A 27,949-nucleotide genomic window follows, 5' to 3' on the forward strand; every position below is an offset into this window, starting at 1 on the left:
AAGGTGCAGTCTGCCATGGAGCTTACAATCTGGCAAGGGTGATGGATAAATAGTTATTGCTACTTAATTTACAATTACAGATGCTCTAAGGTCTTCAGAGGGACAAGTCCAGCATGCTCTGAGAGGAGCATCTAACAATCTCTCCTGAAGAAGTGGTTGATAAACAGTTTTTAGTGGAACGCTGCTAGAGTGGAGCAGGAGTAGTGGGAAAGATGTACTGGCCAGAGGGAACAGCATGTGCAAAGGCCCTGTGGCAGATCCTTATGAATTTGGTAACTTTTCTAAAGGCATGCCCTGGCCACTGAAGCAGCAACACAAAGAGATTGTCTGTGAATGGCCCCATTGGCTGCTGTGTGGAGAACGGATTGGATGGGGACAAGAATAGAAACCATGAGACCAGTGAGGAAATTATTGCAGTCCTTCAAGGAAGAGGCAATGACTCTGGAACTGGGGTGGCGGCTATGGAGATGGAAATATTTGGTAATATGGAAAGATATTCTGAGCTAGCATGATTTCCCAGCCTCCCTCTCCCCCTCTCTCTTTTGGTTGAGTTTTCTGGGTGAGGAAAGCAGTTTGTAATGCTGCCACAGGTATGTGTTCTGGAGGACCCATGGTCTTTGGAATTCTAGCCAAGAGAGTCACTGGACAATCTCTGGTCCCCAAGGTTTTCTGGAATCAACTCAATAATGGCAATTTATTAATAATGATAGCAGCAATAAGTTGATAGCCTTCTCTTCCAAACACCTTTTAGTTATGACCTTGTTTGTCACCCCACTCGACACTGTGAGTTGGGTGAGGGGGAGAAACAAGGATTTTTTTGTAGAATGGGATGGAGGAGGATTAACTGGCACTCTTGAGATCACACCAAAGATGCTGGCTTGGGGGTTGGAACCCAGTTCCTTGACTTCTGGGAGTGGAATTAGTCTCTTTTAGTCACGGTCACACACCGACTCCCCAAACATACTTTTTGCAAATCATTTCCCACTGGGCGCTCCTAAGTAATTTATAAGTCCTCAGTTTCCTGGACTATAAAGTGGGGATTAAAATAAAATAGCCGCTTCTGAACTTGGTGCCTGACACACAGTGAGGACTCATTGCATTTACCTACGTGACTCCATTAGTGCCCCTGGTTACCAGGGGAGGAAAACTCACAGGGGCTTAAGCAAAAGAGAAGTTCTGGCTCCTGGGAGGGAAGGGTCCCGGGCATCACTGGGCATCCGGCTTGTTCAGATCCAGAGACCCTATGACGCCATTAAACCTCAGTTCCAGGCTCTGCTCTTTGAAGTTGGCTTCATTGTCCATGTGGTTGTGACATGCCATTGGTCCTCCCGACATCATACCCAACTGTGATTCTCTCTTGCAGCCACCCTCCCAGCATTCTCAGCAAATGGTTTGTTGCTTTTGATTGGCTCAGCAGGGGTCATGTGCTCACACCTGAGCCAGTCACTGCAGGGAAATGTGGAAAGGAATGTTCTGATTGTCTTAGGTTGAGCCACATGATCGGTCTTTGGTGTTGGGGTAGAGCCAACTTCATGGAACGGGGAAGAGAGACCCCTTTAAAGGTGTATTAGGGTGTGCTAGCTGCTGTAACAGAAGTAGTGAACCTCACTTTCGCCAGCATTCTGTTGACCAGAATTTCATCCCGTGGTGTGTCAGTGAGGGTCTCAGTAGGAAACAAAAGACACATATCAAGAGTTGAATTAAGAGATGTGGGCAGTTATGAAAACAAAGATGGAGAGACAAAGGTAGAGAGAGGGGGGGGGGAAATGGGGATGAAAATAACTGATTGACAGGAGTTGCAACTTGAGGAAACAGGCAGAATAAATGCCCCGTCTTCAAGGCCCCCCCCCCCCATCTCTTGCCAGGGTTCCCCATTGTTCCAACCCAACTGGAAGCTAGAGGGTAAGTTACTCAATGAGAACGTCCATACAGGCAGCTGCCCTGGACATGACAGGGGAGGGAAGGAAGGAGAGAGGATTCCGGGTCATAGAAGACAGCCAGGACCCTGAGCGGGAACGTGAGTCCATGTGTGCCTCCAGGAGGAGGAGGTTTGGTGGACGCATCACACTACCTTTTCCCCAGGGACAAAAAAGTCTACATTGCGGCTGTTGTTATTGTTATTATGGTGGTGATTGTTGGGTGTCTCTCCATGCTACTACCTCCTCTCTCCTCTCCCTTCCCTCCCTCTGCTCAGAGAGCCCGTAGTGGGAGTCTCATCCGGCAGTCTGTGCCCTGGAAAGGCCCTTGGTTTACCCCAAGGCTGGGCACCCTTCCTGCCTGAAGCAAGCGACCATATTGCCGAAGGTGAAACCTAGGAGAGACCCCTCAGGCTGAGCCCAGGGAGGCGCACTGGGCCCCAGGGGCAGGAAGCAACACTCCGCATTTTTCACCCGCTCCGCCCTCTTCCGAGCCAGTCTTGGCAAAAAGAAGCAGGGCACACAAGTGAGATTGTTGCCCAGACATGTTAACAATGGCTTGTGTCCACTCCACCCCAAGCTGGTACAGCTGTGTGAGCAATGGATCCCCCGGGTCCGGCCCCCTCCAGGGTCAGCACAGCATGGGTAACAATGACCTGTCCCCACCCAGCCTCAGCCCAGCCTCGCCCACTTCTTTGAACTCCTGCAAGGTACTGGGATGATGGGCCATTACTATTCCCTTCCTCCATTCAAGCTTAAGTGGCCTCTTCTCCCCTCCAGGGAGAGCGGAAGAGCAGCCCCTCATTGCTCTGGCAGCGGACCAGCCAGGTCCCCGCCTTCCCCCCATGCCTTCCCCCCACTGCCCGCTGTGAGGTGTAGAACAATGAGGAGAGAGGTGGACAGCCCCCAGCCCCCCAAGGCCAAGTGCTGGCCCCATGTCTCATGAACTCCAAGGTTCCTGGTTTTCATCACCCTTTTCCAAGTTTTGTCAGGTCCCTGCGTCCAGGTTCAAATCTCAACCGCAGGGACTTGCCCACATGGGCACGTGACTTCATCTCCTTGTGGTTCGGTTCCCTCAGCCGTCAAACCAGGACACTCCAGTCACAAGACTCTGGACAACCTGGCAGGCACCTCGCTTGTATCAACAAAGTTCATCCTCTCACCTCTCTGAGGAGTGGGTGCTGTGGTCCTCACCCCGTGTGACAGGGAAAACCAGGGCAGAGAGGTTCACAGTCCACAGTGGCAGAGCTGGGATTTGAACCCAGGCTCCAGAGTCTGTGTTCTTTTTTTACTGATTTCAGAGAGGAAGGGAGAGAGAGAGAAAAACATCAGTGATGAGAGAGAATCATTGATCTCTTGCACACCCCTCCCCACCTCGGGTCAAGCCCTGGATGTGTGCCCTAACCGGGGATCGCACTGTGACATCCTGGTTCATAGGTCACTGAGCCACGCTGGTTGGGCCAGAGTCTGTGTTCGTAGTCTGTAACAATAATATTCTAATTCAATGAGCTGTTGAACAGATTTAATGCAGTAACATAAACAGAAAGCTTAGTCCAGTGCCCAGCACATTATAAGCACTCAATATAGATGTTATGATAGTAGTTATATCATTTTATTTTATATAGTTATATATCAATATAAAAACACATGCTATAACTACTTAATATAATAATATGCATCAGGGGCCAGCAGTCTTTCTGCAAAGGGCTAGATAGTACAGACCTGAAACTTTGTGGGCCATATAGTCTCTGTCAGGGCCCTTGGCTCTGCTCTTAGAGCAAAGCTCCCCCCGCCCCCCTCCCCCCGACAGTATGTCAACAAATGGTCATAGCTGTTTTCCAATAAAACTTTATTGACAAAAACATGCCACGGGCCTGATGCAGTATGTGCTATTACATACATCAGCATTTCTTTTCTGTGTTACTCTGTTTATATCTTTCTTTTCCCTTCATGCTTTTGTTTTATTTTGTTTTTTACAAGACAGGCCTCTTTCCCCTTTGGTCCTGTCCCTCAGGAAAGCAGGTCAGGCCACTGGAATTTGTGGGCTTTTCTAACACCAAGCCAATCTGCTGAAAACATAGGCGCGATGGTGGTGGGGCCTCTGAGCACAGGCCTCTCTTCTCTCTTCCCGCCCTCCTTCCCGAGCTACAAGCCCCCATTTTCCTTGCCCATGGCTGATTTTCTCTGCCTCAGGATGCCAACGAGCGTGTCTGGGTTCCTTTCCCCGCACTACCGGCTCTCACACATCCGGCTCCCGCCACGCCGGCCTCTTTACTCTTCTTCAAACACACCAGGCGTGGCTCTACCTCAGGGCCTTTGCACTGGCTGTTCCTTCTGCATGGTTCCTCCTTCATGCAGGTAATCCGTGACTCCTCCCTCACCTCCTCCAGGTCTTTATTTGAAGGCCGTCTTCTCTGCATCACCCAATTTTAAATTGCACACTCAGAATTCTCCCTCCCTCCCCTTTCCTGCTTCGTTTTCCCCTCTGGCACTCTCTGTTGTATCTCCACTTGACCTCCACATTGGAAGCCGTTTTATTGGTTTTGTCCGCCAATGTGGATAGAAACTAGAACCTAGTAGGTGGTCAATAAATGGGTGTTGAATGAATGAACTTTGGTTTTATTCATTCTTATTGCTGATTAACATTCGATCGTATGGGAATCCCACAGTTTGCTTATCCATTTGCCTGTCAATGCTGCGTTTATTCTTCGTTTTGGTCATGAACAAAGCCGCTGTGACAAATTCTTATGTCTCCCCTCAACTCTTCACCTGGTGAGTCTTTATAAATCCTTTGGGTTTCTCATTAAATTGTGCATCTGCAGAGAGCCTTTCCTGACCCAGCTCCCTTTTCCTGGTCTAAATTAGGCCTTTCCCTCTTATTTCTCATGGCATTTATCATGTACAATGATATGTTTATGTTGTAGGAGTGCAGGTGGCATTCTGGCCAGAACTGTCTATTTCCAGTGAGAAATGGAAAGGGAAAAGGACACAGATATTTGTAACACAGCTCCAGGTTTCTAAGAACGGAGCGAGGAGGGTTTGTGTGGGGAGGGACATCAGAGAGTGCTTCCTGAAGGAGGAGGCCCTTGGTGCTCTATTCATTTGTAGTCTGCAAACATGGGACGGAAAATACGACAAGGTCTCTGAGCTCATGGAACTCATGGTTGATGGTGGAGATGACAGAATTGACAAATCCTTGTTGTATATTGTCATTGGAATGTTATACACGTCACGGGATGTCATATAATGGCCCATAATCCTACAACTGGCACAGCAAGACTGTGGCCTGGTGGCATAGATCACACAGCCAGTCCATTTCTCAGGGCATCTCAAACCACGTGGCCGCAGTTGGAGCCCAGTGTGAAAGTGGGTAAGAATTGGGGCAGGAGAGAGCTGAGCCAGGGAAGATAGCCCCTCCAGGAGAGCTGAACTCCGTCTGTGTTGTTCTCTGTCATAGCCTCAGCACTTAGAATGCTGCCTGGCACATAGTAGGTACTCAGTTCATCCTTGCTGCCTGGATAGCAATTAGGAGCCTCCATGTGGTTGAGCACCTGGGCTGTGAGCTCAGAGGGAGTCGGGTGGCTGTCCAGCCATTCCTCGCTGCGTGCCCAATGAGTCTCCGTTTTCTGCCTTGTAAAATGGACGGGAAATAGTCCCTGGCTCATAGGGACAGGTGCGGGACGCAGACCAAAGTTCTTGCCCTCATGGGTTTACATTCTCTTTGGGAGAGACATAGGGTAAACAAACAAAATAATAAGTTGCATTGTGCTTTAGGTTTTAAGGGTAGTGAGGGAAAACGGCAAGGAAAGGGGATGGGGAGGCCAGTTGCCACATGAGATAAGGCCTCGCTGAGGAAGTGGCATCGGAGCGAAGACTTGAAGTGGTGAGGAGGAAGCTGTGAGGATGTCTGGGGGAAGAGGGAGCAGCAGATGCAAAGGCCCTGAGGTAGGATTGTGCTTGGCCTGTTGGAGGAACATAGAGAAGGTCGGTGAGGCTGAAGGGAGTAAGAGGGAAAGTAGGAGGAGGTGAGGACAGGGAGATGACAGGGCAAGGCCTTATGGTCTGTGGAGAGGACCTTGGCCTTTGCTGTGCATGAGGTGGGAGCTGTGGCGTCTTCCAAGTGGGGAGGGACATGCCTGGACTCCGATGTTCCCAGGCTCCTCTGGACACTCTGCAGAACGGGGAGGGAGCAGGCATTGGAGGATGAGAACTAAAGCTGGGGATTAGAGTGGAGGTGACAGTACGGATCCAGGCACATGGCTACTCCTTATTACCATCCAGGCAGGACCAGGGTGTTGGCTGTGGAGACACTGAGTGGTTGGATTCTGACAATAATTTAAATATTTTTATTGTGGCAAAAGGCATATAACATAAAATGTATCATTTGGGGATGTACAATTCAGTGGCCTTTGGTACATTCAAAATGTCATGTAATCAGCACCTTATTTAGTTTCAAATTGCATCACCCCCAAAGGAAACCCTATATCCCCTAGTAGTTAGCCACTTTATTTTGCGCCCTCCTGCTAGCCCCTGGAAACCACTTTTCTGGATATAATTGGAAAGTTGATCCGTTGGATTTCTGGACAGATAAGCGGTGATGGTTCAATGAATTAACCTGCAGAACACACTTAAGTGGCCCATAGTAGGTGCTCAGGACTGACATGGTAAAGATGTGCCGGCAGTGATGGTAAGCACTTCCCAGAAGCCTTGCTCTCGTGCTAACCTGGCCTGCCCCTCTATTTGGATTCCCACCTGCCGCAGGGTCAGGCTCCTGCACACTTCCGGTCTGGCCGGGTAGGAGTGGGAGAGGAGTAGTCAGAAGGGCTAAGCCAGCACCGTTCATTCCGGAACACCGTCCGACTCCAGACTTCCCAGAACCAGGCCGGAAAACATCCAGGGAGGGGCAGTGCAGCTGATGGGAGTCCTGGCAAGCCCTGGCCTCCGCTTCCGGGGCTGCTGTTACACCAACTAGCGTTTGTTGGACCTCCTTCTGAGCCAAGACAGTGGCCTTCGGGGGAAGAGCAGGAAGCATGCCGCTTCTTCGTGGCTGTGTCCCCACTTCCTCATGCGGCTGCTTGTAAACCCCTTCGTACCCCATTCTCTGTTACTGTTGACCTCTCTCTCAAAGGAGTGTGAAACTCCCCACCCTTTTCCTAATGTATGTGATATGTTCTATGTTCTAAAGAGGAGCGCCCTCTATGTATGCTCTGGTGTTAACCTTCTGGCTCCTCCCATCTCTCCCTCAATGCATGCTTTTCCCTTGTTCCTTCTGCCTCCCATGCCTCCATTGATTTTTCTCTTTATTGTTACCTAAATTTTATTCTTTACTCCTGCCTAGTGCAGGGCAGTAGATCTAAAAGACCATGGACCATAGAGTCTTGTATTCTGATCCCACTTCTGCCATCTTTGACACGGTTGGACTTTGAGCAAGTCTTTACATCTTTCTGAGTGGGAATCCTTCCACCTAGCCCAGCTAATATTTCTGGGTCCTCTCTAGCCACACAGTGGAATGTCTCTTTCCCACCTCCTTGAAGCTAGGGCACAGCCTTGTGACCTGCTTCACCCAATGGAGCGTGAGGGGAAGTAACACGGGTCACTCCTGGGCAGAAGCTTTAAGAGTCAGGGTGTGACTCACCATGTTTCCTTTGCCTGCCTCCTCCATGGTGCATGCAGAGCGATGGAGCCTCCCTCAGGTGCTGGGGCGAGGATGGCATAGAGCAGAGGCCCATCTCACCTGCAGGGGATGGCACAGCATGAGCCAGAAAACTGATCTGCTGTGTTTTCAGCCATTGCAATTGGGGGATCATTGGTTACTGCAGCAGGATGCGGAATATTGGGTGGTAACGCCTCATGATCTGTGCGTGGGAGCTCATGTCTAAGCACAGAGTTCTTGTGAGAGCTTTGTAGACCCACATACATGTAAACTTCTAGCTAACAAAGATGACTTCCCTCCTACTATCTTCCTGTAGGACCTCTATTTTCCCCTTCCTGTTTTTTTTAAATCTTGAAAAAGAAATATGGGAAAGAATTGTTTTGACTTTTTCTTCAAGAAGATGAATGATTTCAAAAGCCCTGGGCATTGATTCAGTCACCCTCGACCTCATTCTTCCTCCAACCTTTCTCATCTTCCCTGATCACGTGGCATCTGCTGAGGGATGAGGGTGTCCCTGTGTTAACACATTCCGTTTTAACTCTTGCCATTGTCATCGTCTCTGCCTTCCCCCCTTTGCCTGCTCTACTCCTGCAAATCCCACCATGGAGATGATACTCAGGTTCTAGAACCTGCCATGTTTCTCCGTTGTGTTCCAATTCTTGCTTACTTAGCCCCACCTGGGAATCGGGCATCGCAGCAAATTAACAAATAGCTCTGAAGCGCCTCGGGCTTGAAGACATTTACATTTGCTCACCTAAGAATTGCAAATCTCCTCCCCCCACCCCCCCCCCCTTCCCGGCCATGAATCTTTCTCAGTCATCATCAGAGATCCAGGCAGGGTCAGTGCAGACCCAAGCAGAAGAAGGTCTTGGCCGAGGCTCCTTGACGTTCTGGCCTCACTGGGTGTTGTCATATTGATTAAGCTCCTGGAACTGCTGCCAGCAGCCTCTAGGATTAAATCAATAGAGTTTGCAAAAAGTAAAAGCTGCTGTTGGAGGTACGGAAGATGTTGGTTTATTTTTTAATGATAAAACTTCAAGGAGAATCTTCACAAATGGCAGGGTCGGCACAGGGAAGACCAGGCAGACCCAAAATATTTGGGGGAAGTGCATGGGAGGCAAGAGAAGGCAGTTTCATTGGGGACTTGGGGGTTTCTGGGAAATGTGTTTAACATGGGTTGTCAGTGCAACAGCCGGGAGATTTGGAAGAGAAGGTGGAAGATACGGAAAGGACTGCTGCTGCTGAGATGTAAAGAGAAAGGAAGTGGATGTGGACTCATTCTCTCCTTCAGCAAACATTAATTGAGGTCTTGCTATGTGCCAGGCACTAGGAACGGGTGCTGAGAATGTAATGGTGAGCAGGTTCTATGACGTGGTCTTAAAAGAGACAGGGTTTTGTGAAGGAGGAGGCAGAGACCGGAGTGATGTAGCCACCAGCCAAGGAATGCCGGAAGCCACTAGGAGCTGGGGGATGTAAGAAAGGATCCTCCCGTAGAACCTTCGGTGGGAGCTCGGTCCTGTTCACACCTTAACGGCGGGTTTCTGGATGGTGAGCAAAGACAGCTATGTTGTTTTAAGCCACCCAATTTGTGGCCGTTCGTTACAGCAGTCCTAGAAAATGGACACAGGTGCCCCTTTGACGTTTGAGATGCTTTGGAGAAGGCACAAAAAGACACACTCATCGCCAGAACCTCAGTCTGTAGCAGAGAGAAAATGGGGAGGAGAAATACCCCAGTTCCTCCTCCTCCAATCTCCTGCTGGTGCTTCCCGTTGGCCAAACCCACCTGATGGCAGGAGGTGAGGCAGGTTAGTGACACAGTTCACAGAGCCAGCCCCTCCTCTCCCAGGACACCATGCGGGAAAGAGCAGCAGGAGAATGACAAAAGACACCAAACTGCACCAGACCCCCTAGAAGGCGGGATTAGTTGGAGAAGGGAAGATGACCTAGGATTGAACCCCAGGGAAGATGGACAGTTGGGGAGTTAGTAAGAAGGGAGGAGTGAAAGAGAAATAGTGACGAGAAAGATAGGAGGAAAACGCAAAAGATGGCCAAGTCAGCTAAGCAAAGAGAAGTGGCCCAGAAATTTGGTAGCCTGGAGGTCTTCGCTGATCCTCCCTGACGGAGTTTTGGTTGAGGAATGGGGCTAGAAGCCAGCCTGGAGGGGTAGGAGAATGAAAGGCGAGGGAGCGGAGGTAAGGCGTATAGTTAACACCTTTTTAATGAAAGGGAGTGAGACATGAATTGGTGGCTGGGAGATTTGGTGTCAGGGTGGGCTGTCTAACGATGGGGGGATATTTATTTCTCTAAATTGGTTATTCCCAGCAGGGTACCAATATTCCCTTGTCTTCTCCCATCTAATATGCCGGGATTCTCGTTGGAGGTTTAGGATCATGGTTTAAATATCATCGGCGCAGATTAGTTACCTCATTAGGGAATGTTCCTCTGTACAGGCACTGAGAAGGTAACCAGTGGGGATTGTCAGGGATGGGCTTTTTCCAGGTGGGAGAGAGAGGCAAGGGAACAGACCTACGTAGAGTTGACGAAGAAAGAGATGGAGGCAGGAGAGGGTGCTAAGGGTGGTGTTCATGGGTGGCAAGGCTCCCTGGGATGAAAGTCAGTTTCCCTTTAAGAGAGTGAGTGAGTGAGAGGAGGAGAGTGATGGTTAGAGAGGATGATGCTGGAAAAGGGTATTGTGAAGGTGGCTGGTGTCGCCTCTGAGCGTGCATGGGTCGCCAGTGAGGGGGTAGGGATGGCCTCCCGTGATCAGGTCGTGCACGGACAGTGGTTTCCCAACATGGAACTTGTAGGTCGTAGAGAGTAGCAGGCTTCACCAGAGTCTTACAGCTTTTATTTTCCCGGGGGGGTGGGGGGGGCGCCTCGGCATTTTGGCTGCTGGCACTGCTTTTGACTTTGGACTTCCCGCCGAGTCCAGTGGTGCGGGGAAGGACCTTCATGGACTTGTCTGGTTTGGGTGGGGGGACCTGCTGGGCTTTGCTGCCATTCTTGGGGGCCTTTTCCTTGGCTTCACCTAGTGTAAGGGGGCATTCTTCACCTCACCTGGCATCGTGGGTACCTTTCTCCCCGCAGCTGGATCTGGAGGGTCCTTCTTTGTCTCACTTGCCTTCTGGGGGGGCCTCCTCCTTGGCTTCACTGAATGTCCTCAAGGCCAACATGGTGAACATCTCCCTGGGCTGGATAACCCTTTTATTCTTGGGAGCTAATCTGAAGCTGTTACGGCTCCCTCGGCCTTGGAGTTGATGGTTTTCAGAGAATTTCCTAGGTCTCAATTTAAGCCAAGAGGTAGAGGGCACGTTTAGAGACAATGGAGAGGAAATGGAGGATTTCACTGACCCTTTCACAGGAGTGACCATACAGTAAGACAGGAGAGGAACTTCCCAGACAGAGAACTTGTCAGGGAACATGGTTGTAAATTGGATCAAGAGACAGAGACTTCACACCGTGTGGATATCCCCAGGGAACTTCACCGTCCTAGAAAAAAACAAAAAGGGCCCTAAGAGTTTAGAACTGACCGTCTTTTGCTCACAACTTGTTTTTCTTTTTTTTTCACTAAAGGAATTTCATTTTGCTTGTGTGTGTGCGCGTTTTCTACGAATCACACTAATTCTTCCTTGCTTAAACTTTTTGAGACAAAGCAATTTCTACATTTCTACATTTATGGATTTAACTTCAGGAGGAACCCACATATACACACTCACCTCACTTTTTAAAAAACTAGAAAATACAGCCCCGTGACTCCCTGGGGTGGACTCGCAGTATCAGCGAGAATGTCAAGGGTGCATCCGCTCTGACCCAGCAGTTCTGCATGCTGGAATTTATTCTTGCAGGAAAAAAACCTTCACAAGTGCACTAGGAGGTTTGGTCAGAGTATTCATCACAGTTTTGCTTGTAATAGAGACAAACTGGAAGCGTTTAGGGGAATATTAAATAAATGATGATGCATCCATTCACAAGAATACCGCGCAGCCTTTTCAAAGAGGGAGGCCTGGTAAAAAATAAATAAAAGAGGGCGCTCCCGTGTGCTGGTGTGCCCAGTGTGGTGAGGGGCACCACACACGGCAGGAATTACATATCATGGTCCCAGTTTTGTAAAGAGAAACGGTGGTTTTGGCTCTTTGTTTCCATTCATTCACTGTTACTTCTCACGCACCTACTATGTGTTGGGCACCATTCTAGTTGCTGGAGACACAGCTGAGAACAAATCAAGCAAATCTGCGTTCTAGTGGGGCTGAGATTCCAGCGAGGAAGACCACTGTCAGTAAGATAAATGTAATGCCTCGTTTGTTGGATGTGAGAAGCCGCTAAAAACAATCAGGGATAGAGATGTTGGCAGGGTTGAGATGTGAGGTCTGGTAGCCAGGGAAGATAATATTTTGGTACAACCTGAAGGAGCGGAGGGAATGAGCCCTGCACACATCTGGAGGTATGGTAACCCCGGAAGAGATAGCAGGCGATGCGGAGGTGCGTTGGGAAAACACTGGGAGACAAACACCAACCTGTGAGTGCTGCTCTCATTTCCTCCTAATTCTCTGGGAAGTGGAATGTGGTAAGGGAATTCCACTTTTTAAATTTTAAAAATATTTAGTTTTTTTTTATTATAAAATTTTAAAAATTGAAAGCAAAAGAATGCAATAGCATATTTCCCTTTTATAACTAAAATCATTTGTTCTTTTTTAAAAGGGAGATCTTAAGGGTTGCCCAGGTGGTGGTTCTCTTCATGGTTAGGGCCCAGAAGGAGTCAGCCAGAAAAGTGAGTAAAGTCAGATGATGGGAGCTCTGAGAATTAGGAGAAAATAAGAGAAGCAAAACCAACAGAGATTTTTTTTTTTAATTGAGGTGAGAAGAGATTTATGTAACACAATTTAACCATTGCAAAGTGAACAATTCAGTGGCATTTAGTACATTCACAGTGATGTGCAACCATCCTTTCTATCTAGTTCCAAGACATTTCCACCCCCCTCTAAAGGAAACCCTATCCCCATTACACATTCCTGAATCCCCCTCTTCCTCCAGCTCATGCGAGTACCAAACGGCATTCTATTTCTATGGATTTGCCTATTCTAGGTAGACAAAAGATTGAAATAGCCCAGAGGTCGATCGGAGGATGAGCTGCTAAACAAATGGGAGTCTATTCACACACATATTATTCAGCCACGGAAAGGAATGAAGTAGGGATACACCCTACAATGTGGGTGGACCCCAAATGCATTCTGCTGAGTGAAAGAAGCCAGATACAAAGGTCTTCTCTTGTATGATCCCATTTATATGGCATGGCCAGTGGAGGTTTTGCAACAATTTCTTTGAGCCTGATATTCAGGGAGTGGGTCACACACACATTCACTGCTTTTGGAATTGTTTCAGGTTAGAGAGAAGGCCTTGTCCATCATGATGAGAATGGGTGTTGATCCCTCTGGTGAAGAAAAGGTACTGAGACTTAGGTGGTTAAAAACAAAGGAATACAAAAGTTAATGCTAGTAGCAGCCATTGTAATAAAAACAAGAACATAAGCATTGATTGTATGGCCACAAGGAGATGAACCCCATCTTGTGCTTTCCTAAGCTTACTAAGTTTTCTGACCACAGGAACCAGAGTAAACAATAACAGAGCACACTGTATGCTGAGCCCTGTTCTGAATGTATTGTGTTTATCCACTCATTCCATTCTCATCCCTGTGATGTAAGTGCTACGTCCCCCATTCTATAGAGGAGGAAACTGAGGCTCAGAGAAGGAACCTCTTTTGCTCAAAGTCAAAACGACGCCTGACCCTGAAGCCCTTTCAATTACTCTGCTGTATCATTTCTCATGCAGATACTTCCAGAAGCATGGTCTAGCTTGCCCTGGGTAGACTTCTCTTTTTCCAGAACCAAAGTGTTGAAGGTCCTTGGATAATATTGAAAAACAAATGACACATCAAATCTATTCGGTGTCGGGTTTTTAATTTTCTCTTCATTTGGTTTTCCTGCTGACATAATGAATTTTTTTTTTTTTTTTGGCCTCTCTAGTCTCCATGTGAAATGTAGATTTTTACAAATGTCTCGAGGAGTGTTAGTACTTGACGCTGTGTTTGCTTGCCCTGCCCCAAGCTTGCCTGGGATCTGGATGTGAAATAAAACTTGTGCCTCTTGTCGCTGGCCGTGGTGCTGAAAACGTCCCAGACAGCACCAGCGTTGCCCTTGTTAGCATGTCGTTCCTGCTGGAGTCTCGTACTGATGGGCTAGCTGAGAGCTCTTTTCTAGGCTTGATTTTTTTTTTTTTTGGGGGGGGGGAGGTTGTTACTGTGTGTTAGAGAGTGTGGAGCCAGGTTATGAGAACTGCAGGCCCTTTGAATTACTGGAAGCTGAAATATTTATTAATATGACCCACTGAGGATCGGCTTATGAGGATGTGGACTATCATGCAATGGTTGATTGGTACTACATTAAATTGTGGCAGTTGGTTGGGACTCAGGTGAAGTCTAGTCAGCGTGGTCTCATCCATATGATGAAGGTCCCAGGTGTAACTCTACTCCAATTTTTTGAAAAAAGGCAAAACCATCCACTTTTTTTTTTTTTTTTTTTTTAATCTCCACCCAAGGATACGTTTCATTGATTTGAGAGAGAGGTGGGGGGAGAGAGAGAGAAACATTGATGTGAGAGAGAAACATCAATTAGTTGACTTCCTTAGGTGCCCCTACTGGGATCAAACCCATAACCTCAGTATGTGTCCTGACATGGGATTGAACCCGCAGCCCTTTGACGCCTAGGACAACACTCCAACCAGCTGAGCCACCCAGTCAGGGCAAAAACCCACCCACCTTTTACTAAGGGTAAGCTGCCATGTGGTCTTCCATTCCCTCCTTTCTGGCCTTAAGCAGTGATTCGAACCTCTCTGAGCCTTGCTCTCCTTTATCTAGAGTAGGGGTGTCGAATTCAATCAGAGAAGGGGCCAAAATCTAAAATCCAGCCTAAATCACGGGCCGAATGGTTTACTGAACAGTCATAAACTGTCATTGTGATGGAAACGCAGTGGAGTGCAGTGATGACAGCGCGGTGCGGGCCACATTGCAAGGCCTGGCGGGACGGATTTGGCCCGCGGGCCTTGTGTTTGACACATGTGATCTAGAGAATGAGACTTGCCGCAGAGCCCACCTTGTAAAACTGCTGCGAGGAATTAGCTGAAACAATGAGTGGAAAGTGCTTAGCACGGTGTCTGCCCAGCGAAACGCTCAATAAATGGCAGCTGTAATTATGGCTGTTGTGCCTATTAATGGCCCCATAATAGTTGATCATATTGCCAAGTTAAATTGTGGCTTTTGTTTAGTGGAGCAAGGAATACGTTCTACACCCGTGCCTCTAGAGCCTGGTACCCTCCACGTTTTTTTCCCCCCTGGTAATTGTGGCGAGTGTGGAACTAAGGTGAAAATAAGGTCTGTGGGGATTCTCCCCGCAAGTTCAATGGCTTGGCTGACTCGATGAAGTATCTGTTTCCTCATAAGCCATCCATCAGGCAGCCCCCATAGTAGAGAGAAGACCTTGATCGGTTAACAAACCTGATTTGATTTTCGTACTACCAACCGGAGATTGGAAGTGAGATGGCGCGGGGGGGGGGGGGGAGGGGGGAGGGAGGGGGGGGGCATCACAAAGAGAAGGAGGAGTTACTTAGCCATTCTGCAAGGTCTTGCTAAGGGGCTGGAACCATCAGCCATACGCACTTTGCAAATTGATTTTCCTTGATGTTCTGGTTCTCAAGAGCAGCTCCTGTTAGCAGATGCAGTCCTCCCTCCCTCCCTCCCTCTCTCCCTTCCTCCCTGGGAAGAATCACTTGGTCGTTTCCAGGGTTGCATACAGCCCCTCTCCAGGGCCTCTGTGGGTCCTTATCAGTTTAATTGAGGGGGGAGCTTTGTGCATCTGCACTTGCCTGCAGGGCTGTTTGCTACCCTGCCTTCCAGGAGCCATTTCAGGAGCCAGCTTTTCCTCACATCAGGGATGCTTCTCTCCTTTCATCCCCACCCCCCTCCCTCCCTCCCCTTGGCCTCTTCGGCTGGCTGATTATTCTGGATCCCGCTGACACAGGTGCTTTTTCACCAGCCAATCCGGAAGCAGAAAGGCTCAGCTCAGCTAGCAGAGGCACTGCTCACCGCAGCTGTGAGTTAGAACCCAGGCTTTCTAAATCCGGAGGATCAGGCACAACTTGGGGTTGGGCTGAGAAAGCCTTGCCCGCCCCCTGCCTGGACTTCTGCCTGGGGCAAGGCATCTCTTCCCATGCCAGGAACTCAGTACCCAGTCTGTGTGTCTATGCGCCAGTCACATCATCTTTATTTTAAGGAGCTGATTCTGTCCTTAACATGCCCATAGAGAGTTGGCATAAGATGGAGTTTGGGAAGAGGTGGAAAAAGAAAAAGAAAAAAAAAAGGAACCCACCCATCATTCTTTCTTGCACAGGTGTTTATTGAGCAACTACTACACTGTATAACATACACTCTCTTTGGTGCTGAGAAGAACAGAGTAGACAAAAATTCTTGCTTGCATAGAGCTTACAGTCTAGTAAGGGAGACAAACAGTGAAAGAGGTCAAGGAGAAAAATAAATATAGCAGATGTTTGGGGACAAAGACCAAGGGAAAGAATGAAGCAGGGGAAGGAGGTTGAAGGATCTGACCCCTGAGTAAAGATCTAAAGGAAGTGAGGGCGGGAACCAAGGACGTCGCTGGGGAAAAGAGCGTTCCGGGAGTGAGCACTGCCGAGGCCAAGGCCCCCGTGTGTTTGGGGAACCTGGAGGAGACCAGTGTGGTTGCAGCTGAGTTGGTGGGGAGATGGGAGAAGACGGGGGCAGGTCACGCAGGGCCCGCTGGCTGCTGGGAGGACGTGAGCTTTCTCCTGGGCGAAATGAGAGGCAGGGAAGGCAGGGATGGCTTCCACGTGCATTAAGAAATGCTTTTCTTTTTGCTTGTTTGTCTTCTTCCAACCTTGCTCTTGTTTCACCAGAGCTTGGGTCTCTTATCAGCGCCCTTCCCTGAGTGGTAGCGGAAGATCAGGAGTGCCGAGTCCTCCTGGGGTCAGAACGTGGGGGAGAAAGCGTGGGGGAGAAGGAAGAGCCCCCACCACTTCTCTTGGGATGACTCAAAACCACAATTACCTGGGCTCCTCCTGGCCCTGAAACAGACGCAAGGCAGTTCTTGCCAAACTTCAGCGCGCACAGATCCCCCGAAGCTCTCGCTAAAATGCAGCTACTGACTCAGCGGGTCCGCCTGGGGTCTGAGGCTCTGCATCTCAGTGGGAGCTGCCGGGGGCTGCTAGTCCTTGGACCACAAGGATCTGAGGTCGATGTTGCACGGTCCCTGTGGGGGCATTGGCAGGATGCATGGATGGAAAGGGAGATGACATTTCTTAGCCAGAATAGCTGTGTCTGTCAAGAACTAAAAAAAAACAACAACAAAAAAACCAAAAAAACCAGAAAAGAAGGGAGGAAGAGGCAACCTCATTCCATTTGCCGGGTGTGCTGACTAAGGCTTCCTCACTGTACCCAGCAGGCTCTGGGTCTGAAATCCGGGCGACAGGCACTGTGCACCTGAAGCCCTGATGATGCAGCCCATCAGAGTGCCGCTTGCTGTCTGCCTTCTGGGACGCTTCCTGGAACTTCAGCTTGAATCCGATGCAAAGGAAGCCACATCCCAGCTGTTTGGGGCAGGAGGCCAGGGGGCCAGAGGAGTGAGAAGGAAGCTTAATGCAGAAGTAAGCAAGGAGCTCGCTGGCAGGGAAGAGAAGCAGAATCATCAGATTCAAATCATGATTTCAGAAAGCCTCGGTGAGGGGAGGCCAGGGAAGGGCTTGGCGATGCTTCTCTGTGTACAAATATTGTCTCTTATTTTCCGGGCTGCAGGGTGAGGCAGAATGGAGTGTTTGTGCAACAGAGCCCAGCTTTGTTCTCTGTGCTCCTAATGACTGTCAGCTCGGAGGCAGGAAGCCAATCAGAGAGGACCGTCGGCAAGGCTGGCTTTTGTTGGCTCCCCAAATTGCCCTGAGTCTCAGATTTGCTTTTCAGAGTGTGCATGGAGTGCAACTCAGCTGTTTTCAGCTGGAGGCAAAGGCTGGAGCTGGTGACAAAGAAGGCCTGGCTTTCCTGACTTGGGTAGACATTTACTCTCAGGTTGTCTGCTGCAGACTCTGTTTTCCCACCTGGAAAATGGGTTTATGCTCCAACTCCTCCAGCCTCTGTAAGGCCCCTTGGTTTTGTGGAGCTTCCAAAATGCTGAGGCTAACTCTAGAGCCAAAGAGGAGACTGAAAGCAGTTACGTTTCCAAGGGAGAAAGTTGGGAGGAGGACAGCAGCTAACCAAGGCCCAAGTTCACCAGCAGTGGACTTCAGTGTTCTCAGGTGACACTGGCAGTGTCTGGAGGTCACTTTTAGTTGTTGTAAGTTTTAATTGCTATAACTGGGGAGGTGAAGGTGCTACTGGTATCTAGTGGAAAGCTAGGGATGCTGCTCAACATCCAGTGCACAGGACGCTCCCCCCCCAACCCCCACACCCCCACTCCCAGAGAATGATCCGGCCCAGATGTCAGTAGTGTTGAGGTTGGGAAACTCAGCTCCAGAGTAAGCAATGCCTTATGCTTTCTCCCTCAAACACCCATTTCTCTAAACCTAAACCTTCTCAGCATCTGCCAGCTCCATGTTTCAAGGCTGTTGGGCCAGGGGTGCTTCTGCAGGTCCAACAGGGGGACAGGGGACATTCTCATTCACCAACTGATCAGCGGATCAAGCCCTAATACTGTATGAACTAAACAGGACAGACCTTCCCCAAGTGAACTCCACCCAGGGGGCCTCTCTGGTGATCCTGTTGACCACAGGAGAGTGCCCAGCATACAGGGAGGCGTTTACCTGGATGAGGCCTCTGGTTACCTTTTCCCTTTCCTGATCATGCCCTGTGATGCACAACGTTTTAAGTTTTGACAAAGTCCAATTTACCGATTTTTTTTCTTTTGTTGTTCATGCTTTTGTTATCATAGTTGACCACCTTATTTTATTTATTTTTATTTTTTTAGTTAATCTCATCTGAGGATATGTTTTCCATTTACCTTTTTAGAGAGAAAGAATGTGTGTAGAAGGGAGAAAAGGAGGGAGGGAGAGAGACAGGGAGAAACATCGATGTGAGAGAGACACATGGATTGGTTGCCTCCTGCACAAGCCCCCACAGGCTGGGAATCGATCGAACCTGCAATCCAGGTATGCGTCCTTGACTGGGAATCAAACCGGAGACCTTTTGGTCCAAGGACCGATGCTCTAACCACTGAGAAACACTAGCCAGGGCTGATCACCGTGTTTTAAATTGCAAACCCAGATTTGTGACCTTTCTTGCTTTTTTCTTTCTGTAGCGTTCACCATCTTCTAATGTATTGTATAGTGTGGTTATCTCTTGTGCTTGCTTCTCCTCGCTTCTCTGTCTTACTCTCCAGTGTCCCCAAGTGCCCGTAATAGGGCCTGGCACATAGTAGGTGCTGAATTCCATATTTGTCCAATAAATGTTAGCAGTGAGTTGGAGGAAGAATATCCACATTTTTCTTAAAAATTCATCTGCCTGGTTTTTAGGGCAGAGGGATTACTCTGCACGAGACTATAACAGTGGATGCGTGTCATTATACCTTTGTCCAAACCCATGAACTGTTCGGCACCAAAAGTGAACCCCAGCATCCACCATGGACTTGGAGTTACTGTGATATGTCCGTGTAGGTTCATCAGTTGTAACAGATGTACCACTCTGGGGAGGGGGGTGGAGGTGGATATGATAGTGGGAGAGGCTGTGCCTGTGGGGGAGCAGGGGGTTGTGGGAAATCTCTGTACCTTCTGCTCAAGTTTGCTGTGCACCTAAACGGCTGGAAAAGCTTTTCCTTAATTCTTCGGTACTCCCTTTGAATACATGATTTTAGCCACCATCATAGCAAACTGCATCGTCCTCGCTCTGGAGCAACACCTACCTGACGATGACAAGACCCCCATGTCCGAACGGCTGGTGAGTGATGACTCTCCTTTGCTTTTGTGGCAAACTGATGGGGGGGGGGGGCGGGGAGCAAAGGATTGTGGACCCCCTGCCTGGGGAAGCATACATATCATGAACACCAATAATCTAGGAAGAGAGATACATCTCCTACCCTTGCCCCTGCCAAGACCCAGTGTCAACCCGGTGGGGCTGGGTGAGAGTGGTCACACATTGTTCATGAAAATGTCATATTCAAACACAAATTCTTGTGAAAAATTTGGTCCATACACCAAAATACAGAGAACACTAAAATGAGCACACCGTCCCCCCCCCCCCCACATGAACCCATCATCCAGATTCAACAGTTGTCAAGATTTTTGCTTCATTTGTATTTTCTGTCCTTTTTATTTTATTTCGTGGTTTGTCTTGACCAACGTTTCTTAAGGCAAATTCCAGACAACATGTCAATTTGTGGTCAGATAGCACTGCTAAAAATACGGGTGTTTCTTGTATCACCCCAGTTTTATATTACGCCCAACACAAGTGACAGCGGTTCCTTAGGGTCATCTAAGATCCAGTCAGTAATCGCATTACTGTGATTGTCTCAGAAATGGCATTTCACAATTGATTTGTTTGAACCAGCATCCAAGCATGGTCTAGATTTTGTTATGTCACTTAAGACTTTTAATTTAGAGTAATACATTTTCTCCTGTCATTGCCTTATTGCAGAAACCAGTCGAGATGCCCTAAGGAGTGTCCCACATTCTGATTTTTGCCTGGTGGCTTATTTATGATGTCATTGAGCTGTTTTTCCATCCCCTGTGTTTCCTATACAAGGATGTCCGCTCCGAAGGACATTCAAAGCCCTCATTCAAAGTTGCTCATTTGGTGAAACTCGGGCAGAGCTGAAAACTAGCATTAAGATCCTTCTTGACCCACCCCCATGTCCCCAGCTCCTGTTCCCTTCCTGGCATTTTGACAATACAATGGAGGAGACTTCTCTCCTTTCTGTCACTTTTATTTTTATTTATTTATTTTATTTTATTATTTTATTTATTTTTTATTAAATTATTATCTGTGTACATATCTTACCATTGCCCCTCCTTTTAGAACCAGTTGAATTAGCTCCAGGAGAGAGAGGAGGTTGTAAGAATTCTAATGGTTCCTAATTCATTACAGTATGGATGATCTAGTCATGCATTCTAATGTGTATTCCAAAAAGATAGAACCATTCTAGCAAAATTACGATTTCAAGACCTCTTTTGTTTTTGCTAAGTGAAGAGAGTCGATTGAGAGCATAGTAAGCAAATAGTAGTGCCATGGCGAACTGATAGACAAAAAAAATGAAGGCATAATGCAAATGATTGACACTTGGGACACGTTATCCTAACAGATGGGAAAATGTCTATGTAGGGACTCGGACAGAGAGGAGCTGATAGCTTCATTTCAACTATAGACCATCAGCTGGAAACCAGAGCTGGCGGGAGGTCCAGTGAGAGGTTGGGGGTGGGGATGGGGGAGCGGGCAGAGGCACTGGCCGTTTGCCAGCAAGTGCAGAAATATTATTCCAATATTTTAGCAACCTGAACATCTGTGCTGGTGCAGACCATCTGAGAGCCATCAGAAATGTCAGATTTGGGGTGAGGTCGGTGCACGGGGTCCAACCCCAAAGGCCTTGGGTGATGTGTGTGACAAGTAAGTAGGCTAGGCCAGCGCTTTCTGGTAGGGTTTTCCGTGGTGATGGAAGCGTTCTCCGTCTGCACTTTCTAACATGGAAACCACTGGCAAGGTAGCTAGTGTGACTGTGAATCGGAACCTTTCCTTTGATTCCATTCAAATTCATTTAAATTTATTTAAATGTAAGCAGCACATGTAACCAGTGGCTGCTGTGTTAGAGGCAGCGCGGGTCCAAACAGTTCTGCGTGGCCAAGTGGTATGTGACGTTGACCCAAAGGAAAGAGGGGGGGTGTCTTTCCCCCATGTGTCTGTTTCTCTTGCAAAAGCCTCGGGGCAGGAGAACTCCAGGAAGGATGTGGTTGGGGCCGGGAGCCGGGAGTGTTGCATGATGGGAGGTGGTGGGTACAGATCTCCAGGTGGGCTGGCTCCCTGACCGTGCCACTCATTGCCTAGCAAAGACCTGACATTACCCCCTCTCCCTTCCAGGATGACACGGAACCGTACTTCATTGGAATTTTTTGTTTCGAGGCTGGCATTAAGATCATCGCCCTCGGGTTTGCCTTCCACAAAGGCTCTTACTTGAGGAACGGTTGGAACGTGATGGACTTCGTGGTGGTGCTAACAGGGTAAGCACAGTGCGTGGTGTTTCTCAGAATCAAGAATTTGCATTCCAAGGACGTTGGGAATGGAGCAGCCAGTGTGGTCCAGGCCAGGTTCCAAGGAGGCCAAGTCTCTGTGTCCTTCTGCCTCCTTTCACCCCGCCTCCAGATCTCAGTTGCATATGACAGCGGATGCTTTCTGTTACAATTAGAATAATAGCTTATTAGAGTCAACCGCTTCCAAAGTGCTTTATGTGCATCCTCTCGTTTAATCCTCACAACAACCCAATGAATTAGGAAATATTAATATTCCCATGTGACCGCTGGGGAATCGGAAGCACACAGAGTAGAACTTGTCTGAGATCACCCAGCTAGCAAGTGATGGAACTGGGATTTGAAGCTGAGATGATGTGATCGCAGAAGTCATGTGTTTAATTCTGGTGCCTACGTGGTCCTTTGGCTTTGCTTGGAGATGTCTTGCCCCTGATTTAAATTGGTTCATGTTTGTCGAGGGCTTTGGGATGCAGAGATGGTGGTAGGACTCTGGAGAGGACCCGTCTCGACAAGGTGCAGTCACTGCCTTCAGGAAGTTTTCAGATCTGTACACAAGGAACCATAGTTGGGAGGTGGATGTGTGTACACTGTCCATCAAGGACCCTCTATAACAAAAAATCCAAAATTAGGTAATGACAAGCACAACCAACGTTTGCTTCTCTATCATTTTAAGTTCAAAATGGCCGTTCCTCATTGGCAGGCTTCTCTCCTCCGAACAGTGGTGGAGGGGCTGGGTCTAATAATGGTTCCACATATTAACCAGCCCCTTCCAAGAACTCTGTGCTTATCTGCATCAAACCACAGAAGAGAAATGAGCACGGAAGGTGATACTTGGGAGGTTTATGAGCCCGGCTAGGATCTGGCACATATTCCAGTCATATGCCATCACTGCAAGGGAAGCTGGGAAATTTGAGACTGTGCATGGAGAAAAAGGCAGAAGGCAAATAGATCTGGTGAAAGGCCAGCCACTCTCTGTCCCAGACCTCAAAGCCCTTTATCCGATCCCAGTAAGGACATCACCATAGTGTGGATTTCTGCCTCCTCTGCTCACCCACTCTCCTTCCTCAAGCTAAGCCTGGCTCTTCTCTCCCAAGACCCCTCTTTGGTGGGAGGCCTTCCTTATAGCTCTCCTCTGTGGGGTCGCAGTCCTCTGTGGGTTCGTATTTCTCTTCTTGGCTCTGTTGCTGCGCTAGGTCCTGTCCCTCTTGGCAGATGCCATGGGTCTTAGCACTCATACTGTGTTGGCTGGGCTCTCACTATTCACGTTTGGAGACCATATGTTGCTCAGAGCAGTGCTGTTCCTCACAGTAGGAGCTCTGTCATACGGGGCTGCTTCAGTAGAGGCGGTCAGAGGTGAGAAGTCTGTTGTGAGGACTCTGGGATAGTTGTAGCAGGTGGGGTTTCCTAGGGGACCGCTGTTGGCTGTGCCCACCGTCCTGTGGCTTGAGACCTTAGCAGGTTCCAGGGACATGTCATGGCATGGGGCGTTTTCCTCATAGCTCGCTAGAAAGCTCATCTGCGAAATAGCCCCATGGCTGACTTCGTTATTGTTTGTTAAGAGATGTATAATAAAAATAATCAGACATTCAAAAAAAAAAGTAGACAATAGAACAAATATCTGTATATGCAAATATTCATTCAATGGATATTTAGTGGGTACCTACTATGCACCAGACTCTGGGACACAGCGGTGAACAAAATAGACAGATGTCTCTCCTCTTGTGGAACTGATATTCTAGTGGTGAAGAAAGACAAAATGAATGACTGAATGAAATATCTAGTGTGTGGATGCTGGCAAAGGCTACAGAGATATAATAAATTAGGGTAGGAGTGGGCAAGGAGGGCTAGAAGCCAGGAAAGATTTCATTGGGAGAGTGATATTTTAATGAAATTCTTAAGGAGGTGAGTAAATGAGCCCTGAGGATAGCTGAAGGAGGAAAGTGCCAGGCAAAGGTGCAAAGTAGGTGCAAAGGCCCTGAAGCTGGACTGTGTTTGATGAACAGTGGAGGCCAGGGTGGGCTGGAGCAGAATGATGGAGGGAGAGTAGAGGAGATTCGGGCGGGGAGGCGATGGAGCAACCTGCCATCAAAATGAACCTTTCTAATACAGTTTAAGTCCCTGTGCTCCTTTTTCTGGCCCCATTCCTTTCTCTTTCCCATCTGAAGGCAGTTTCCTGAATTTTGCTTATTTCCATTTATGCATTTACAGTTTGGTTATATAAATATATAAGAATACATACATATGGTACTGTTTTTGCGTGCTCTACATTTCTCTATAAATGTTTTCTTCTACAACCTGCCTCTTGCACTTAGCATGAGATTAATCCGATTGACAAGATAAATCAATATTTATCTAGTATTCTGTGGTATGAACATTCTACCAGGTATTTATCCACCGGGGTTATTTCCAGCTTTGGGCTATTTTGAACCAAGCTGTCCCCTCATTCCTGCGAGTGGATTTCTCTGGGGCATATACCCAGGAGTGGAACTGCTGAGTCGTGTACCATACACATCCTCAGCTTCACTAGATATTGCCAAATTGCTCTGCAAAGTGGTTGTGCCAATTTATGCTCCCAGGGGGATGGCTTTTGCTGGCAGGGGCTGGCTTGACCTTGCTGGCAGGAAGGAGCCTTAAAAAACCCTGGGTTTTTTTTTGCCCTGGTCAGGTGGCTCAGTCAGTTGGAGCATCATCCCGTACACCACAAAGGTTGTGGGTTCAATTCCCAGCCAAGGCACATACATGGATTGTGGATTCGATCTCTGGTTGGAGCACACACGGGAAGCAACCAATTGATGCTTCTCTCACATATCGATGTTTTTCTTTCTCTCTCTCCACCTTCCCCCCTCCCCTTTAAAAATCAAGAAACATATCCTCGGTGATGATTTTAAGAAATACACCCTGGTGTTTTTTTAAATAGCATAAAACACCTAGGGAAGCTCATATACTATTGAACATAGAGTAAGTCTCACTAAGTGATCAGTACCATTCGATGGGGCAGTTTGCCAGTTGGATGCTTGTATCTGCTCCTTGATTACAACAAGGTGGTCTTTTTTCTAATTTTATGACATCTGATGAGCCTCCAGAGGAGAAATTATTCATCTGAGGTTGATAGATTCTGAGGATAGAAGCTCATAGGGCTATCCATGAGTCCTTTAAAATTGCATGCACATTTTTCTGACTTTTCATTTTTATTAGATTCTCAGGGGGTCCTGGTCTTAAAAACCACAAGGAATCATTGTTGTAGGTTTCTATTCCTTTCTCCTTCTATTCTCCTTTCCTGCTTTCTTTTTCCTGAATTTCTTTTCTCTTGCTTTTTGTTGCTTTTATTTCTCCAGTGATCAACCACCCTTCCTTATTGCCTGGTGGTTTTATCTCCTTCAGATTCAGGCACAGAGCTCACATTTCATTACTTCAGATTTCAAGGGGGTACTTAGTCTCCTGCTGGGTTATAAGCTAGGAACAGGGAGATGAGACTAAAAGCGCTGCAAACATGGCCTTCTGCTCAGCGTCACTGGTGGGGAAATGTAAACTCTGAACTCCATGTTCCTGGGGGAAGGGACTTGAGTGTATGAATTTGACATGGAGACAAAGATGATTTTTATGAGCACTTTCCGATGAACTCATTGTCTTCTCAAAACACCATTTTTTTTTCATGGATTACCAAGGTTTTTCTTCTTGAGTAAAGTTTGGTGGGAAAGATCTTACCCATAGATTTCTCTTGTTTGTTCTGTATAGCTCGAGGCTTCAGAGAAAGTCTAACTGTAATTTAATCAAATTCCTTTAAAGTGAACTTCCATTGTATTTGAAGGACTGGATCAAACTGAAAATGTGTAAGAGGAATATTTCAGATTCTTGGCTATATTTCTGAGATAACAGAGCTTTTACTGTAATGCTCAAATATATATAAACACCCGAGGGGTAAAATAATACAATTGTGCAAGTTGAGAAAAGAGCCTGAACATTGCCAGGGTAGGGATGAAGACAGTTGTTTTTGTGTTCTCGGGCGTAGCAGCATACATGCTTGGTAGAATAGATGGTTGCTAAGCTGGAAAGTGGTAATTCTTCTGACCATCAGAGTATCCTGGGAAACTCACTAAGCTGTTTAAGGAGATGGGGACCAGTGCACTGACAAGAGATAGTCCAACATTCCACTATGTCAGAAAAAAAAAAAAAAAAAGGCGAAAGAGACTTCCAGAAATGGGAGATTGACAGAGCCCAGTAGTTAAGACCTGGGCTTGCTTCAGAGTCAGAGGGATCGCTGCCAGTGGTAAACTTAAACATGTGAGCTAATCTCTTTAAATCAACGGTTTTCTCAACTGGAACAAGGGGAATGATGATAGTGTCCATCTCCTTAGGCTGTGGTAGGGACCAGAGAGGCAGTATATGTGGCAGTCGCTAGGAGTGCTTCTTACATGGAATTGGTGATCTGAAGAGGAAATTAAAACACATTCCTTTGGAGGCGTATGGTTGGTGCTGCAGGTACTCCCTTCCACATTTACCCAGCTCACGTAGCTGTGGTTTGTAGTTCTCGGGCAAGCTGACCTCTTTGCACCTCTGACACTCTCATCTTTGTACATTGCCCTTGGAGGGTCTTCTACAGCATGGCAGCTGCTTGTTCAGACCACATGGCAGATGTGTAACACCCCCAGGAAGAGTCCTTAACCAAAGAGCAAGGGAGTCAGTGTACAAATACCCTGGGCTCCCCATTGCTCAGTAGAAAACTCAGAGGTGCATTCTACAAGTTCTCAAAGGGTGCTCACAGTAAAACTCAGTCATCCAGGCACCCTTCATCAGCTTCCAGTCCATTCCTTACAATTCTGTGGATCGCCTCCCTCAAGGCCTTGTCTTGCATCTGCTCTCCAAGGTTTCCAAACTAGCCCAAGGAGCTATAGGTGGAAAGCCTAGTGGATTTGCTGTTTCAGCACCACGGACAGCACCTGGCACACTTGATCCTACGAAGGCGTCCTTTCTCTGAGCTTCATCCCTCGCCCTAACGGGAGTGAGAGGGAGGGGGTACTTAGCAAGGGCCAGCTGGCCAGGTGATTTTTTGTGTGTGTGGCTGGAGAAGACTGTGCTTTTCGTCTCTCCCCAGGTGGAGGGGCTGATTGAGGTGTTGTCCTCTTGAATTGCTGTGACAAACTCCAGCCTGCCTCCAGAGAGGCATCTGGCCACTGCCTCTAAGTTTGCAGGGTAATGACTTCCTCTTTTCTCACCAGGGCAGGGAGGTGGCTGCCTGGCGGGCAGAGGAAATCTCAGTGGAACAGGAAGCAAGTGGGTACCTAGGGGCCAAGGCAGAGGCTGCCAAGCAAGAGACTCTGTGCCTTGCTTTGTGCAGGGAGGAGCTACGGGCCCTGCAGATGGTATATGTGACAGGGAGAACAGGACCCTAACCTTACTGTCAGTGAGGTTGTGTCGTAGAGTGCCGAAGCTGAGCTTTAGAGGAAAGGGGGATCTTAGAAATATGAAAGCCCCTCTTTTGCCGAAACCAGTTTGGCTCAGTGGATAGAGGATCGGCTTGCGGACTGAAAGGTCCCGGGTTCGATTCTGGTCAAGGGCATGTACCTTGGTTGTGGGCACATCCCCAGTGGGGAGGGGGGGGGGTGCAGAAGGCAGCTGATTAATGATTCTCTCTCATTGATGTTTTTAGCTCTCTATCCCTCTCCCTTCCTCTCTGTAAAAATAATAAAATATATATTTTTAAAAAAGAAAAAGAAAGCCGCTCTTTTTCTTGACTTCTCTGGCTATATGGAACCCCCTGGTGATCTCATCCAATCTCAACGGTGTAAATACCTTCTACGCTCACATTTCCCAAACATAACATTTCCGGCCTGGAGTTCTCTCAGAGTCCTCACTTAGAGAGGAATCCGCTGGCACTTCACAATCTAGATGTCCAAAATGGAATTCCTGAGCATCTTCCAAATATTCCCTCTTCCTGTCTTCCCATGTCATTGGATGGCAGCTCCATCCTTCAGGGGACCCTGGCCAAAAATCTTGACCCCTCCTCTCTCTCACATATGCAAATTCTACAGGTTCTCTCTTTAACCTGCACTGGGCATCTCACAACGTCTCCCATCTCCATCAT

At 48.0% G+C, this 27,949-nt stretch overlaps 1 protein-coding gene across 17 annotated transcripts in view; it reads left to right on the forward strand.

Moving 5' to 3' along the window:
- CACNA1A (calcium voltage-gated channel subunit alpha1 A) overlaps positions 1-27,949 on the forward strand; it is a 316,764-nt gene that overhangs the window by 108,906 nt on the left and 179,909 nt on the right. For 16 of the 17 annotated variants that reach the window (XM_045576057.1, XM_045576056.1, XM_045576055.1 and 13 more), the window contains exons 4-5: positions 19,465-19,570; positions 21,701-21,840. In XM_045576057.1, coding sequence (XP_045432013.1) covers positions 19,465-19,570; positions 21,701-21,840 — 246 coding nt within the window. The remainder of the gene's footprint in view (positions 1-19,464; positions 19,571-21,700; positions 21,841-27,949) is intronic. The other variant, XM_045576054.1, reaches the window with a different exon arrangement.

The sequence above is a fragment of the Pipistrellus kuhlii genome, unplaced genomic scaffold (genome assembly GCF_014108245.1).
Source record: "Pipistrellus kuhlii isolate mPipKuh1 unplaced genomic scaffold, mPipKuh1.p scaffold_m20_p_73, whole genome shotgun sequence".
In the NCBI taxonomy this organism is placed as follows: Eukaryota; Metazoa; Chordata; class Mammalia; order Chiroptera; family Vespertilionidae; genus Pipistrellus; species Pipistrellus kuhlii.